Here is a 15,760-nt window from a genome sequence, read left to right on the forward strand (position 1 = left end):
TGTCATGCATCCACATGCTCGCTTCAGCACTTGCCAGAGTTCATTTCCACAGTTACCCAAACAACAGGAGAAACTGTCAACTGACCTACAGAGAACCCACAGGAACCCGAGGCACAGTCTCAAGCCTCACAGACTTACCGTAGTCATGTCCGGCACAGACGGAGGGCCAGGCCCCAGGCGGCAGGCAGGGCTCACACCAGCCCATACGCACTGCCCAGCTAGGTGTCCCTGGGCATGGCTGCATCTGCAGGGTCACAGAGACCCATGCGGGCTCACAGCAGCCCCAGTGCAGTTCACATTCAGTCAACCAGTGCCAAATAGCCTGGTCTAGAAGCTGAGAGATCACCTGATTTTATTTCAAAGGTCTATCTTGAATACACACTGGAGACTCTTCCACTCGTATGCCTCCACCTTACCTAAGAGCACATTTAGTAGCCAGCTATAGAAATATTGTGTCCTTCTTGAGTGCTGGCAGATGCTCACTGCTGATCCAGCCGCTGTCCGCCGAATGGTGGGGGAGCTTGACTTCAGGTTCGCTATGAAGGCCTTTAACAAAACCTACGAAAGCAAAAGTCCAAGCAGATAGAAGATGAAGCTCCTATGACGCTTATCATGTACTACATAAAACTTAACTTGAATTAGAAGTTTCCAATTCTTGCAAAGTATAAACAGTTTGAGGCTTTTCCGATAGCTGAATTGAAGTACCCTAAATTTGGGACACTCGAGCGGTTTACAGACATATGCAGTCTATTTGCTTCTTTATAACCTTCACTCAGGGGACTGCTCAGCATCCATGTCCTCTCTGCAATGGTGGAGGCCTCAATTCTAGATACACTCTGCCCACAGTATTTGGGGACAGTTTAAAAAAAAAAATCAACAAATGACAAAGTTAAGGAGAAAAGAGTACTAGCCAACTACAGTAAATGCCCCACCCTAAGAGATGCCTTGTAAAAGTCCTGCTAATGTCACGAAGTTCTCAGAACCGGAACATCTTCAATCGGAAACATCTGCAGTTTAACTGGACATGACAGCATACTACCCACAACTGTTCTCCTAAGAAATTAGGGAATACTTTCTCACTGGGCCTCTAGGACAATCCAAAGGAGAAAGTGCTATAATTCTAATGACGGCCATTTAAATCTTGATAAAAATATCCTAAAATTGAAAAGGGGTGACCCATCTAGTTACATTATCTTGGTGGCTATGTTACTGAAGAACATCCATTTCCCATTATTCAAAACTATGCTCTGAGCCATGACTTGATTCCAATCATTGTTCAGAATGCACTGAGCAATCACTATGAGTCGGGGACTCTGCCAGAGCTACGCCTGGGCAAACAAGCAGTAAACTAGTAACTGGCATCTGATTTATAAGTAAGTTTCTCTTCCATGGCATGGTTAGCATAGTCTGTTTCTCAGAGGCTTATTAACTCCCAGGGAATTTACACGAGACCTCTGTGTTGGCAGCCAGGCCCCCCAAAATCTGGCCATAAACTGGCCCCAAAACTGGCCATAAACAAAATCTCTGCAGCACTGTAACATGTTCATAATGGCCCTAACGCCCACGCTGGAAGGTTGTGGGTTTATGGGAATGAGAGCAAAGAACACCTGGCCCACCCAGGGCGGAAAACTGCTTAAAGGCATTCTTAAGCCGCAAACAATAGCATGAGTGATCTGTGCCTTAAGGACATGCTCCTGCTGCAGTTAACTAGCCCAACCTATTCCTTTAATTCACCCCATCCCTTCGTTTCCCATAAGGGATACTTTTAGTTAATTTAACATCTATAGAAACAAGACCCCTGATTTCCCACTTCACACCTCTATATTTCTCTGTGTGTGTCTTTAATTCCTCTAGCGCTGCTGGGTTAGGATCTCCCCGACCGAGCTAGTCTTGGCACCTCTGGACACTGTTAGGCACAGGCTGAGACCCCAGCCACAGGACTCCTCCTCCCCCAGCCACAGGACTCCCCCTCACCCCAGCCACAGGAGTTCTCCCCTTGCCAGCCACAGGACTCCCCCACACCGAGCCACAGGACTACCCCACCCCCCAGCCACAGGACTCCCCCAGTGGCCTACTGCCTCCAATTTCTCCCTGAGAAACCACCTGGAGAATAAAGTAGAATTATCTCTGACAAACTTTTTTAGCTGCAAGAAAAGATACTAACATCTTAAAAAACTACTTTGGTCAGGCTCAGTGGCTCACGCCTGTAATCCCAGCACTTTGGGAGGCTGAAGCGGGCAGATCACTTGAGGTCAGGAGTTTGAGACCAACCTGGCCAACATGGTGAAACCCCGTCTCTACTAAAAATACAAACATTAGCCAGGCATGGTGGTACGCACCTGCAGTCTCAGAAACTGGAGAAGCTGAGGCACAAGAATCACTTGAACCTGGGAGGTGGAGGCTGCAGTGAGCCGAGATTGTGCCACTGCACTCCAGCCTAGGCAACAGAGCAAGACTCTGTCTCAAAAAACAAAAACAAAAAAATCATTGTATTAGTCCAAATATACAAGCACAATGAGAGCTACTCATTATTATGATGAGTCAGAACACGGTGAGCTTAAATAGTTTGGAATAATAAAGAATAAAATTTAGTCTGAGAGCTCCAAGGGGCCTCCTCAGGTCTAATCTCTACAATCCCAAGAATCCCTTCTCCAAGGCAGCTAACAGGAGGCCCTGAGGCCATGCTACAACTGTTCAAACACGGAGGAGGTACACTGTATTTTAGAATAGATAGCAACACTTTCCAACACATGCACAACATACCTTTAAGAGTACTTCAAAAGGGAAGAGATTATATTAATCATTAAACTTCAGAGCCAAGGGTACTTTAAGGAACGGAAATTAAAATCATAACGTGATTCCAGAAAATACTCATCAGGAAGGCTAAAAGTAAAAGCATCAGCAATTCCAAGTGCTAGCGAGGACCAGAGCGCCTGGAGTCCCCATACACAGTGACAAAAGGGTGAGCTGGTACAAGCACTCAGGAAAGCTATTTGGTAGTTTCTGCTGCAGCTGAGATGCACACACCCTATCACCCAACAACTCCACCTCTAGCTGTGTGTGCTGGAAATCTGCACATGGGCTCCAAAAGACACACCTAAGAGTGGTCACAGCAGCACTGCTCACAATAGCCAAGAACTAGAAACAACCCAGTGATAATACAATGGATAAACTGTGGTATATCCCTGCAATGGAATGCTATGAAGCTCCTAAAACTACAGGAATACTAATACACACGATAATATAGAAGACTCTCATGAACTTAATATCGAGCAAAATAAACCAGACAAAAAGAATAGGTAATATATGGTCTATGTACACAGAACTTAAAAACAGACTCTGGCATTAGAAGCCAGGACAGTCATGACCTTGGGGAGGAAGGCAGGAGCAGTGACAGGGGGATGGGGGAGAGCCTTCGGAGTGCGTGGTAATATTCTGTCTTGACCTGGGTGGTGGTTACAAGGTAAGTTCACTTTGTGGTTATTCACCAAGGGATACACTAATGATTTCTGTCTGTTATGTACACTTCCTGTCAGGAAAAGGAAAAACAAGGGAGTATCAGTGTTTGGCAGGTAATTCTGAGAAAAAGAATACACCAGAGGGTGGGAGACTTCTAATCCAACATGCTGGATTGAACATGTGAAGCTCTGCTACCCGGAAACCCCACAAAAATCATGTAAAGAAGTTGTATAAAGCATACATTTACGGGGACAGAAAGAACAGAACAGGGACATTAGCAGACTATGGGTGTCAACAAAACTTCGGAAGCTAAAAAGTAACAAGGGCTACATAACTGACTGATTTGTTAGCCCGTAGGAAGAAGTTCAAATGCAAGCTTTCCTGGGGAAGGGGGAAAAGGTAGGAGGGATACCAGCAAAAAGCAAGCTTATTCAAGCCACAGAACTCCAAGAAGAGCTCTGGCTTTGGAGGCACCGCATATATCTGAATGTGGAGGGATGGAGAGGGTGGAACAGTGACTGGTCTCATAGCTCCTTGGGCAAATTCCCACCCACTCACCTGAGGTCTTCCCTCCAATCCAAGGCAGCCCAGGAAGCAGCCCCTCCCCCACCTCCAGCAAAGATTGAGATGGATAATCTCAACAGGTGTTTACATAGTTGAGGACAGACGTGAGATGCATACAGAAAACAAAAAGTAAGAGGGCACCCTGACCAGCAACACTGTCAGTCCCCTTCCAGTACCCGGTTGCAGGATAAACACAGCCAAGCTTATAGTCTCCAAGCAGGAAAATGAATAATTTCCTTCCAGGGATACTAACTGACTCAAGAGGAAAAGACTTATAGATACTGGTATTTAAAGATCTAATAATGGGCTCACACCTGAAATCCCAGCACTTTGGGAGGCTGAGGCAGGCGGATCACCTGAGGTCAGGCATTCGAGACCAGCCTGGCCAACATGGCAAAACCCCGTCTCTACTAAAAATACAAAAATTAGCCGGGCGTGGTGGTGCACACCTGTAATCCCAGTTACTGGGGAGGCTGAGGCAGGAGAATTGCTTGAACCTGGGAGGCAGAGGCTTAAGTGAGCCAAAATCGCACCACTGCACTCCAGCCTGGGTGACAGAGTGGGACTCCATCTCAAAAACAAAAGAAAGTAAAGAAAATAGCTGGACGTGGTGGTGCATACCTGTAGTCCCACCTACTTGGGAGGGTGAGGCAGAACGGCTGCTTGAGCCCAGGAGTTTGAGGCTGCAGTGAGCTATGATAGCACCACTGCATCTCAACCTGGGCAACAGAGCAAGACCCCATCAAGAGACAAAGAAAAGAAAGAAGTTAAAAACATAACACTGAATAGAAGAGTTTGAGATGGATATCTAAAAAGTACCAGAAAAAGAAAAGAAAAAGGTAAGATGTGAGTCAATCTAGGAGGACCAACATGCAACTAACTAATTTCAGGAGAGAACACAGAAAATAAAGGCAAGAACTTCTCAGAGAAATGCAAGAAAATTTTCCCAGAACTGAAGGGACGTAACTTTCCAAATTAAAAGGCCTACTAAGTACCTAGCACTTCACCTCCCCCAAAATGGAAAGCTTCCAGAGAAAAGCACATTCACAGGTTAAGGAATTGGGTCATGTTGGAGACTTTAAGACAACAGGGCAAAGACTTCGCATTTCTGAGGGAAAATGATTTCTACCCCAGAACACTATACCCAGCCAAGTGACAGGAGAAGAAATGGCATTTTTATGAATGGAAAACCTCATACAATTTACCTCCCATTCATCTTCTCTCAGGAAGCCACTAGAGGATAGAAAGAGAAACATACGGCATCTAGGAACTGGGCATCCAATGGGAGAACTGCAAAGGAAATTCCAGACTGATGGCAAAAAGAAGTCCTAGGATACAAGTGTACAACAGACCTGAAGAGCAACCTGCCCAGACTGGGGCAGAGAGCTGGATAACTCAAGATGGAGATGACCATACTGGGGAAAAACTGATTCAGTAAATTACCTGTCATGAAAAATTGTACTAAACACATTTTACAAAGAAGTTGGAAGGTGTGAGAAGACAAAAAGGCCAAAGAATAATAAGCAAGCGATACAGAGGTAACGATTAACTCCAAGAAAACAGATGTGAAGATTAACTCCAGGAAAACAAAAAGCTGTACAAAGACATATCAAGGCACAAGCTAGCAAAGAGCAAGGCAGCAGCAACGGCCTCTGAAAGGAACCAGGGTCTGAGGAAAGGTGAAACCAGAAGTCAGTATCTGGAAGAAGACTGAACATGACACGGTGATGAAAGCCAGCACCCGCCTGCCCAAGAAGCTGGCGCTGCTGAAGGCCCCAGTCAAGAAGTGGGCGGCTGTCTCCTCCACCTCCAAGATGCCTTCCTAAGGATGCTGGCCCCAGCACAAGCCAACACTGTAGCCCGCACCTCCATCATTAGACCTTGCAGGTGTCCCCAGCACTGGGTCACTTAGAACTTCGATAGGGGCCTGGCCTATGAGCAGGTGATCAGCAGATCCCAGGGTGCTGAGAACCCAGCTATGGCCAGGAAGGTACAGTCACCAACTTCGTCTGTCCTCCTCCCCCCCTCCCAGGTCCTCTCTCCAGTTTCAATGCAGAGCAAAAAACACAGCTTTCTCATCAAATAAGAAATACAATCAAATAAATATAATACATAACCAACCATGACTATTTACTTAGGCATAATAATGTACACACTGAATTCTGATAGAACTATAGTGAAAGTAAAAAATGTCTAAAATTGAAAAAAAAAAAATAGGAGCAGAAGCATGTTATTTAGAAATGTGGAAGTTGCTGGCTGCAGTGGGCTGATCACCTGAGGTCAGGAGTTCGAGACCAGCCTGACCAACCCAGAGAAACCCTGTCTCTACTAAAAATACAAAATTAGCCAAGCGTGGTAGTGCATGCCTGTAATCCCAGCTACTCGGGAGGCTGAGGCAGGAGAATCGCTTGAACCCGGGAGATGGAGGTTGTAGTGAGCCAAGATTGCGTCATTGCACTCCAGCCTTGGCAACAAGAGCGAAACTCCATCTCAAAAAAAAAAAAAAAAGAAAAGAAAGAAAGAAAGAAAGAAAGAAATGTAGAAGTAAATATTGCAAGAAATACTAAGAGTTATGTTTGCCTGTGAGACACAAGGATTAAGAGAAAAAGTAGGAAGGGAACTACTATCTTTGTTTATAATCCTGTTGGTACTACTGAATTTCACTGATAATACCTTTTTTTTTTTTTTTTTAAAGAAATGGCATCTTGTTTTGGCACCCATGCTGGAGTGTGGTGGCACAATCACAGCTCAGTGTAGCCTCGAACTCCAACTCCTGGGCTCAAGCGAGCCTCCTGTCTCAGCCTCCTGAGTAGCTAGGACCACAGGCACGTGCCATCATGCCCAGCTAATTTTTTTTCAGTTTTTTAGAGATAGGGTCTCACTATGTTGCCCAGGCTGGTCTCAAACTCCTGGCCTCACGCAATCCTCCTACCTCAGCCTCCTAAGTAGCTACAATTATAGGCACAAGCCACTGTACCAGGCTCTTGATAATAAATTTGAATAACCATAAATGAGCAGAGAGGTAGCAGAATAGATTTTTTTAAATGCCAAAGGTTCAGGAGGGAAGGAATTAATGGACTCTACGTTCAACAAAGTGTTAAGCATCATCATACTCAAATAGTGATTGAAATCATGAAAATGGTGAGAACTAAGAGTACAAAAATACCATCTATCATCTGAGCTCTGACAGCCAGAGATATCACAGAGGGAACTGCCTTCAACAGACCCCAGTGTACAGACGGGCAAACTGGCGCTGTGGAGCTCTCACAGCCTCTGACCACAAAGGAGCACCTACTCCCATTCCAAAGAGATGGTAATAAAAATAACAGCAGCAGCAGCTACCATTTACTGAGCATGAGGAATTATTACATTAAATTCTTTAGATTCATCATCTCCCTTCATCATTCCAAAATCCCATGACTAGTTTGAATATCTCCTTAGTATTAACAAGAAAAGTTCGAAGCTCAGAGAAAAAACATGAGAGGCTAACAGTTTATTCCAAGTTATTCAGCTAATAAGAGCAATAGCAGCTAACATCTAAGCCCTTCCTCTGGGCGACTATGCTACACTCTAACACATATTCCTTTATTTTACTCTCAGAATTGCCCTATATGGGTCCCATTAAGGCTGCTTTTTCAGAATACGAAGGAAATAGCTTACAGCTGTTGGGTAGTTTGCCTAGAGGAAAAGAACTAGTAAAGAGGACAGAATTCTAATCCAAGTCCATCTGATTCCACTCTACCCACTGTGTATCATCACCTCTCAGGAGGGCCACTTGGGCTCAAACCCAGGACTGACCCACCAAAAAGGAAGAGGCTAAGAATCCTGTAATCTGTAGAGCATGTGACAGGGTCACTATTTGTGGACATTATAAACAAAACACTAAAGTGGGTTTGAAGGTGGTTTGTTGGAAGGCACAACAGGAAGCCAACAGGCCCTGATAGCTGCAGGACATTGAGACCCACAAGGCCTCGTCAATGAGCATTCTCCTACCTGCAGTCCTGGCACAGTCATCTTTCCGCAGCTAGGTTAAAGACTCACTCTAGTACACCGAAAACCAATCTGCTCTGGAAAATGCCTTTTCAATTTGCATCTAGAAACCATCTGCCAATTCAACTCTTCACCCCACAGTAAGAAATCAGAAGTGGAAAGAAGTCCTTAGGTGCCTCAGAAATAACACAAATGATGATAGTCTAAATTACAACATACAACATACCCCAAGAAGCACTCCCACAGGACTCCCTGTTCAGAAGCCCTAACCCTCCACAGACTCACTCACAGCATCACTCGCATGTTTGTGACCTGAGGCAACAATCAATCATACCTTAATTTCATTGTCATTTGCAAAATTGCCGAAAGAAGCCATAATTTTGGGAACAGCTGCAGCCAGGGTCTCCTGGACTGATTCCTCGGGTCTCTTACTTGTTCGAGTCAGGCACGGCAGAAGGTTCACCAGGTAAGGCCTGTGTATGCAAAAGAACGCAAGTCATTCTTCCAGCTCTCCTTCAGGAGAAATAGAAGTAATTCGTTCCCTGTTAGGGAAAAGCCAGTTTTATATGCCAATAGTCCCTAATGGGGATGGGCAAAACTCAGCTGAAGGAACAGGAGGATGAAATGTGGATGAAGCTCAAGTGTCGGGAGACATCCTTCATTTCTCTTATGATCACAGAGGATCTAAAAGGCTGGGTTTAAAAATTATTTGCAGTAAATCATAACACTTCTTAAAATACTCATTTTTAATTAGAAAATAGCAGTGTAAGAAAATACCATTTTAAAAACAAAAATTTTTAAATGGGAATAAAGCTTTCCTGAAAAAGGAGAATTATAAAATGGGGTTTTTGGGGGAGAAGAAAAGCAGAATGTGTAGGACACAGAGCAGTGAGTCACTGATCACAGGAATTCACCCAACACACACAGTGACAGGGCAGGCCAGGTGCGAGGTGCCAGGAATGGTACAGCTCTGTCCTCTAGTGGCAGAGCCTGGCAACAAGCAGGGCCTCAGAGGGCAGTGACCACACCACCAGGCTCCTGGGACAGGGAAAGATAGGAGGCTGGGGAAACCACCCTAAGGAAGTGACTGTTTTGCTGAGAACTGAGGGGAGAAAAAAAAAAGCCATCAGGAGGAAGAAAAGCCTGACTCATCTGAAGAACTAATCAGACTAATGAGTCAATGCAGAGTGTCTGAGGTGACACAGCCAGTGACGAGTCTGGAATCTATCTAAACGGCACTGGGAAATGGGTACAAGAGTTTAAATAAATAAGGGAATGACAAGACCCAATTATATTCTTTAAGGTCACTTTGGCTGCTACGTGGAGAACCTGGATGTGTTGCTTCAGAAATACATTTTTTGAAATGATAGTAAAAGAAAAAAGATTATACAAAAAGAAATTTCCTTAGTGATTATACCTCTGCAGCCATGTAAGTTCTTTTTTGGTTTTTTGTTTTTTGTTTTTTTGAGACAGGTCTCACTCTGTTGCCCAGCCTGGAGTGCAGTGGTGCGATCTTGGCTCAACACGACCTGCACCTCCCAGGCTCAAGTGATCCTCCCACCTCAGCCTCTCAAGTAGCTGTTGACTACAGGCATGCACTACCATGCCTGGCTAAGTTTTCTATTTTTTGTAGAGGCAGGGTTTCACCATGTTGCCTAGTCTGGGTCAAGCAATCCACCTGCCTTGGCCTCCTGAAGTGCTGGGGTTACAGGTATAAGCCACTATACCCGACCCATATAAGATTCTTATATGGACTCAGTTCATATTAATAGTGAGGATTTAGGCCGGGTGTGGTGGCTCACGCTTGTAATCCCAGCACTTTGGGAGGCCGAGGCGGGCGGATCACAAGGTCAGGAGATCGAGACCACGGTGAAACCCCGTCTCTACTAAAAAATACAAAAAATTAGCCGGGCGTGGTGGCGGACGCCTGTAGTCCCAGCTACTCGGAGAGGCTGAGGCAGGAGAATGGCGTGAACCTGGGAGGCGGAGCTTGCAGTGAGCCGAGATCGCGCCACTGCACTCCAGCCTGGGCAACAGAGCGAGACTCCGTCTCAAAAAAAAAAAATAGTGAGGATTTAGACCACGTTCCCAGTGACTCAGGATGGAGCTGAGGGTCTACGGGACATCGGCATCAGCATGTATTGCTGGTTAAGGAGAAGGAGGGAGCTGATGAAAAGTGGTCCTGCTTTTCTTAATCCATTAAGATACAACTGTTTTGACTAGACAAAATTATTCACAGTGCAACAACCATATTTTTAACTCATGTAATAGACAAATGGATATCATGCTCTAACTCCTATAGTCAGCAGTAACGAAATTGGTACCTCAATCTTCAACAATTTGGCAAGTATCTTTTAAGCAAGTACTATGTGCAGACACTGTTACTGCTGTTGGGCTGCAACAGAGCATAAGACAGTAAGACCCCTGCTGTCCTGGGGCACACATCCCATAAGTCTCTTGCGGAAGGGTGGGATAGAAAATGAACAAGCACAACACAGATAGACTGTACGTGACATTTCTGACATGGATTAGTGCTACAAGGGGAACATAAACAGGGCAAGGTGGACTGCAATTTGGAGGCGGCAGAGCAGACTTCTGAAATGACATCTGAGCTGAGACATAAAGGATCAGTAGCAGCTGGCCCCCGACAAAAATCGACATCCAGAGTGTACAACTTACCTGCATTTCTGAGGCCGAACCAGGTGAGCCAGCTCAGCAAACCTCCACAGGGCAGCACGCAAACTCCGAGGGGCACCATTCTGAGGGGGTGCAATGAGTGTTGCATTAAGAGTCACACACACTAGTCACACCAAGAGGGTTGCATAGAAACGAAGCATTTTCTTTCATTGTTACTTTCTAGTTTTAGAGAAAAGGCCACTTAAATGCATAAAACATCTGGTAACTACTTTAAGGTCTAGTGGGCTTCAATTATACAGATATAAACTAAGTTACCATTTTTAATTCCCATCTCATCTAATAAAGAGCAACCTTTTGAAGAAAAGTAAAGCAATAGTCTACCAAACAGCATTTCCTTCTAACATTGTTAATTACTGAATAACGATGAAATTCCACACATGCTGCTCAATAGAGTGAAGTTTGTTCAGTGACGGAAATAAGGGCCCAAGACCTGGTATTCGATAGCACAGCAGAGGGATTACAGACAATAATATATAGTCAATAATAATTTTTTTTTTTTTTGAGACAGAGTCTCACTTGGTCGCCCAGGCTGAAGGGCAGTGGCACAATCTCAGCTAACTGTAGATTCGACCTTCCAGCCTCAATTAATCCTCCCACCTCAACCTCCCAAGTAGCTGAGACTATAGTTGTGCACCACCACGCCCAGCTAATTTCTGTACAGACAGCATTTTGCCATGTTGCCTACGCTGGTCTCAAACTCCTGGTCTCAAGCAATCCACCCGCCTCAGCTTCCCAAAGTGCTGGGACTAAGGTGTGAGCCACCACACCCGGCCCGATTTTATTTCATTTTTATTTTTATTTTTTGAGACAAAGTCTCACTCTGTCACCCAGGCTGGAATGCAGTGGTGTGATCTCGGCTCAGTGCAACCTCCACCCCCCAAGGTTCAAGCGATTCTCCCACCTCAGCCTCCCGAGTAGCCAGGATTACAGGCGCCCGCCACCACACTTGGCTAATTTTTGTATTTTTAGTAGAGACAGGGTTTCTCCATGTTGGCCAGGCTGGTCTCGAACTCCTGATCTCAGGTGATCACCTGCCTCAGCCTCCCAAAATGCTGGGATTACAGGCATGAGCCACTGTGCCCTGACTCTTTTAGTTATTTTAAAATGTACAATCAGGCCCGGCGCAGTGGCTCACGCCTGTAATCCCAACACTCTGGGAGGCCGAGGCAGGCGGATCACCTGAGGTCAGGAGTTTGAGACCAGCCCAAAGTTCGGTTGAACCCGGGAGGTGGAGGTTGCAGTGAGCCAAGGTCGTGCCACCGTACTCCAGCCTGGGTGAAAGAGCAAGACTCTGTCTCAAAAATAAAATAAAATAAAATAAGTAAAGCATGTAACTGGATTGTTTGTAACACAAAGGATAAATGCTTGAGGGGATGGATATCCAACTTTCCATGGTGTGATTATTATGTATTGTATACCTGTATCAAAATATCTCATGTACCCCATAAATATATGCATTTACATGTACCTACAAAATACATGTACCTATAAAAATTTAAAATTTAAAATATTTTTAAAAAAGAAAAGCAAGGCCCACCTTTTTAATTTCCTTATAAAGCTCGAGCTGTAACCTTGGAAGATTAGAATCCATCAAAGCCTACAACAAAACACAAGAGATTTATGGAAGACACATCCCATCACTAGTTCTAAAAGGAGCTAAAAGGAAACTAAGATTTCAATTTGGGGGCAAAGCAAAACGTAATAGCAACTAAATTAAGAATATATTCATTAAGAAAGAAAGAAACAAATATATGCAGGAAGTTACTGAATAAACTAGATACAGGTCATTCACTTAAAGAGAAAAATGGAAAGAAAAACAATTTAACTTTCATTATCATCAAATACTACATAACATCAAAATTAAAATGGTAGATGGTTCAAATACAATAAATACTGGCCAGGCAGGGTGGCTCATGCCTGTAATCCCAGCACTTTGGGAGGCTGAGGCGGGCAGATCACCTGAGGTCAGGAGTTCGAGACCAGCCTGACCAACATGGAGAAACTCCGTCTCTACTAAAAAATACAAAAATTAGCCAGGTGTGGTGGTGGGCACCTGTAATCCCAGCTACTCGAGAGGCTGAGGCAGGAGAATTGCTTGAACCCAGGAGGCGGAGGTTGCAGTGAGCCAAGATCACGCCATTGCACTCCAGCCTGGGCAACAAGAGCGAAACTCCATCTCAAAAAAAAAAAGAAAAAATTATATATATATAGGATTTGTTATATATATATATATAAAATAAATCCTAAAGCCCCTGGAGTAAATCTTTCATCTTCACTAGTAGAACATTCTGTTGGATGACACGGGCTCAGACGGCGCCCTGGACATCTGCAGGGTCCTGGGCACTGTGGGTGTACTTATAAAACCAGACCCTCGCTCTGGCCCAGAACACTTCTCGAGGTGGAGTCCTGCATCCTTTCTGCAGGTGTGGCCCCTCCTCACTGTCAGGTATGCCCGTGGTCCCTGCCCCCCTGACCCAGAGCCTGCTGCCAGCTGGGGCCCCACGTTCCTCACAGCACATCTCTCAACCCTCCTTGCTCACTTGTGAGGCTAAACCAGAATGTCCACACGGTCAACTTCAAGCCAGTAACGATGCTAACGGCACAAAGTCCACATTAGAGAAGGGCTTCTCAAGCTAGGGGACGGGACAGGGAAGACTTTGGTGCCCCACTCTCACCCATGGGAGCCTTCTCTTCCAAATACTTGCCCACCCAAGAGGGAGGAAGCTGTGCCAAACATCAGTTGATGATCTCTTTGACCGTGGAATGGGTAGTTGATGTAAATGGACTGAGATGGTCTTCGTAAAACTTGTGAGTTAACCTGTTGGGTCAGCAAGCTTGAAAATCAAAACCAGATCACATTCTGGGAAATTCTGAGGAGTAAAAACATCTCAGAAATTTTTAAATCCTAATCCTGTTGTTGCAGTTTGTACTAGAAGTCCTTAAATGAGCAAAGCGAATTGGACATTTATTTAAACATTACTTCTTAAATAAAACTAGAAGCCTTATCGAACCTTGATTTAGCTTTACAAATGTTTTGTAAACAAATACCAAGCTTGCTGTATAACAAAAGAAAACTAAAACTCAGCCCCTCCCAAGAGCAGGGAATGGGCTCTCACAATCTACTCCAGTCGCTGGGTGATGGCAGCACGCCGCTGGCCTCTTCCCTCTTGCCCCTGCTTCTGCAGACACACAGGTGGCTGCCTCTCCTCACAGCCCTGCCACCATCCTGGCTCGAGGCCCCGCACTCCTGCTGGACCTACTCACTCCCACCTGGACTCCCTCCCACCTCTGTCCTCTTCTACCCCACGTCCTCACCGGGTCACTCTTCCTAAATGATACACTCCCCTGACCACATCCAAAGTCTTCAAGGGCCCCTAATTCTCCACCAAACAAGGTACAACCCCTTGACCTGACCCTCATGGTGTCCCACTCTCTGGCAGCATAAGATGGGTTCCCCCTCCTCTCAGCCTCCACAGCTTCCTGGCACCCCTTGAGACAAGAGGCGGTGATGATTAAGAAGGTCTCCAATCTACTCTTTCACCTATTGGCTGCTGTCTCCAGGAAGCCTTCCCTGCCTGCCTAGACAAAAATCACTTCAGCCTCTTGACGGTGGTGGTAATTTGCCAGCACCTCACAGAACGGAGACTTTATGCCACATATGAAGTTCTTGCTGGACACACGTGCTTCACTGCCTGAGACTAACCTACTTGAGGGAGGCATGCTGCCAGGCTATGTCAGATACCCACTGCGTTTCTCTACAGAAACCACATGCAAAATGTGCCCATTTTCTTGGGCTAAGTAGAATCTGGTTCTCACCATACACACACGGCAATACTCATGAGAAGACAAAGTCTAGGACCTGAAGGCTAAGTAACCATGCCTGTGTTCCCTACACCTGAGGCCACACGTGCTCTCCCACGCCTGCCCCTCCTCTGCCACAGTGAGAGCAAACCTAGCCAGATCCTGATCCCACTGCCAGCCCGCTGGGCCTGACAACTACAGCATCTGAGGAAGCAGGAATCTGAGAGCAGCCAAACCCTGCTGCACCAAACTTAAGCAGAAGGGAGAAATGGCTGGAAACAAAAGAAGAGGAAATGGGAAAGAAGCAAGGAGACAGCCAGGAAGAGCACCTGAGACCTAAAACCACAACCTAGGGCCATGGCCTACAGCCCTCACACACACACCAAGCCACTGTGTCCAGCAATTCCTGGAAAAAAAATGAAGGAGGTTTAAAAAAGAACAATATTTACACGTTAAATGATCGATATTAGAAGAACAGTTTCTGGTCATACTCTCTCTGCCCTCTTAACTTCCCATTTGCCATGAACGAAGGCAACCTGGAATAGCCCTCTTTTTAGATTTTCTGACTCTGAGGATCAAATATCAAGAACTGAAACATCAAGGGCCAGGCACAGTGGCTCACACCTGTGATCCCAGCACTTTGGGAAACCAAGGAGGGAGGATCACTTGAGCCCAGGCGTTCAAGACCAGCCTGGGCAACCTGACGAGATCCAATCTCTACAAATAATTTTAAAAATTAGCTGGGCATGGTGGTGCACGCCTGTAGTCCCAGCTACTCAAGGGGCCAAGCCAGGAGGATAGCTTGAGCCCAGCAGCTCAAGGCTGCAGTGAGCCGTGATCAGCCACTGCACTCCAGCCTGGGTGACTGAGCGAGACCCTGTCTCATCCAAAAAAAGACCGCCCTGGTCCTGCCAGTGAGAATAAAAGAAGCAAGCAAGGATATTTAGGCCTGTGGAGAAGCAAGCTTAACTGGAAGCAGGCCTTAAATACGCCATGGGAAGTGGTGCCAATGATCAGCAGGCATGGAGAACAAGGTGAAACTGATACAGGTCACTGCATAAGTGAGATGCGAGCAAAGCAGGAACTGCAAGCGGAGAGAGAAGACAGTGACCACTCTAGGGACAAGAGAGGGAGCTAGAATCCCATGGCTCCAGAGAAGCCAGTGTCCTGACCACAGAAAGCGTGATTAGCCAAACAACAAAGTGCTAGCCACAAAGCAAAGGTTCCCTGGGCAAAAGGATGCCATGGA

General features: G+C 45.7%; 1 protein-coding gene across 2 annotated transcripts in view; it reads right to left on the reverse strand.

Annotated features, from left to right (window-relative positions):
• Positions 1-15,760, reverse strand: part of HTT (huntingtin) — a 165,784-nt gene that overhangs the window by 127,432 nt on the left and 22,592 nt on the right. For both annotated transcript variants that reach the window (XM_032136037.2, XM_058430291.1), the window contains exons 4-7: positions 12,248-12,307; positions 10,693-10,772; positions 8,348-8,486; positions 417-558 (exon numbers count right to left, since the gene is read on the reverse strand). In XM_032136037.2, the coding sequence (XP_031991928.1) occupies positions 417-558; positions 8,348-8,486; positions 10,693-10,772; positions 12,248-12,307 (421 nt within the window). The remainder of the gene's footprint in view (positions 1-416; positions 559-8,347; positions 8,487-10,692; positions 10,773-12,247; positions 12,308-15,760) is intronic.

The sequence above is a fragment of the Hylobates moloch genome, unplaced genomic scaffold (genome assembly GCF_009828535.3).
Source record: "Hylobates moloch isolate HMO894 unplaced genomic scaffold, HMol_V3 SCAFFOLD_17, whole genome shotgun sequence".
Lineage (NCBI taxonomy): Eukaryota > Metazoa > Chordata > Mammalia > Primates > Hylobatidae > Hylobates > Hylobates moloch.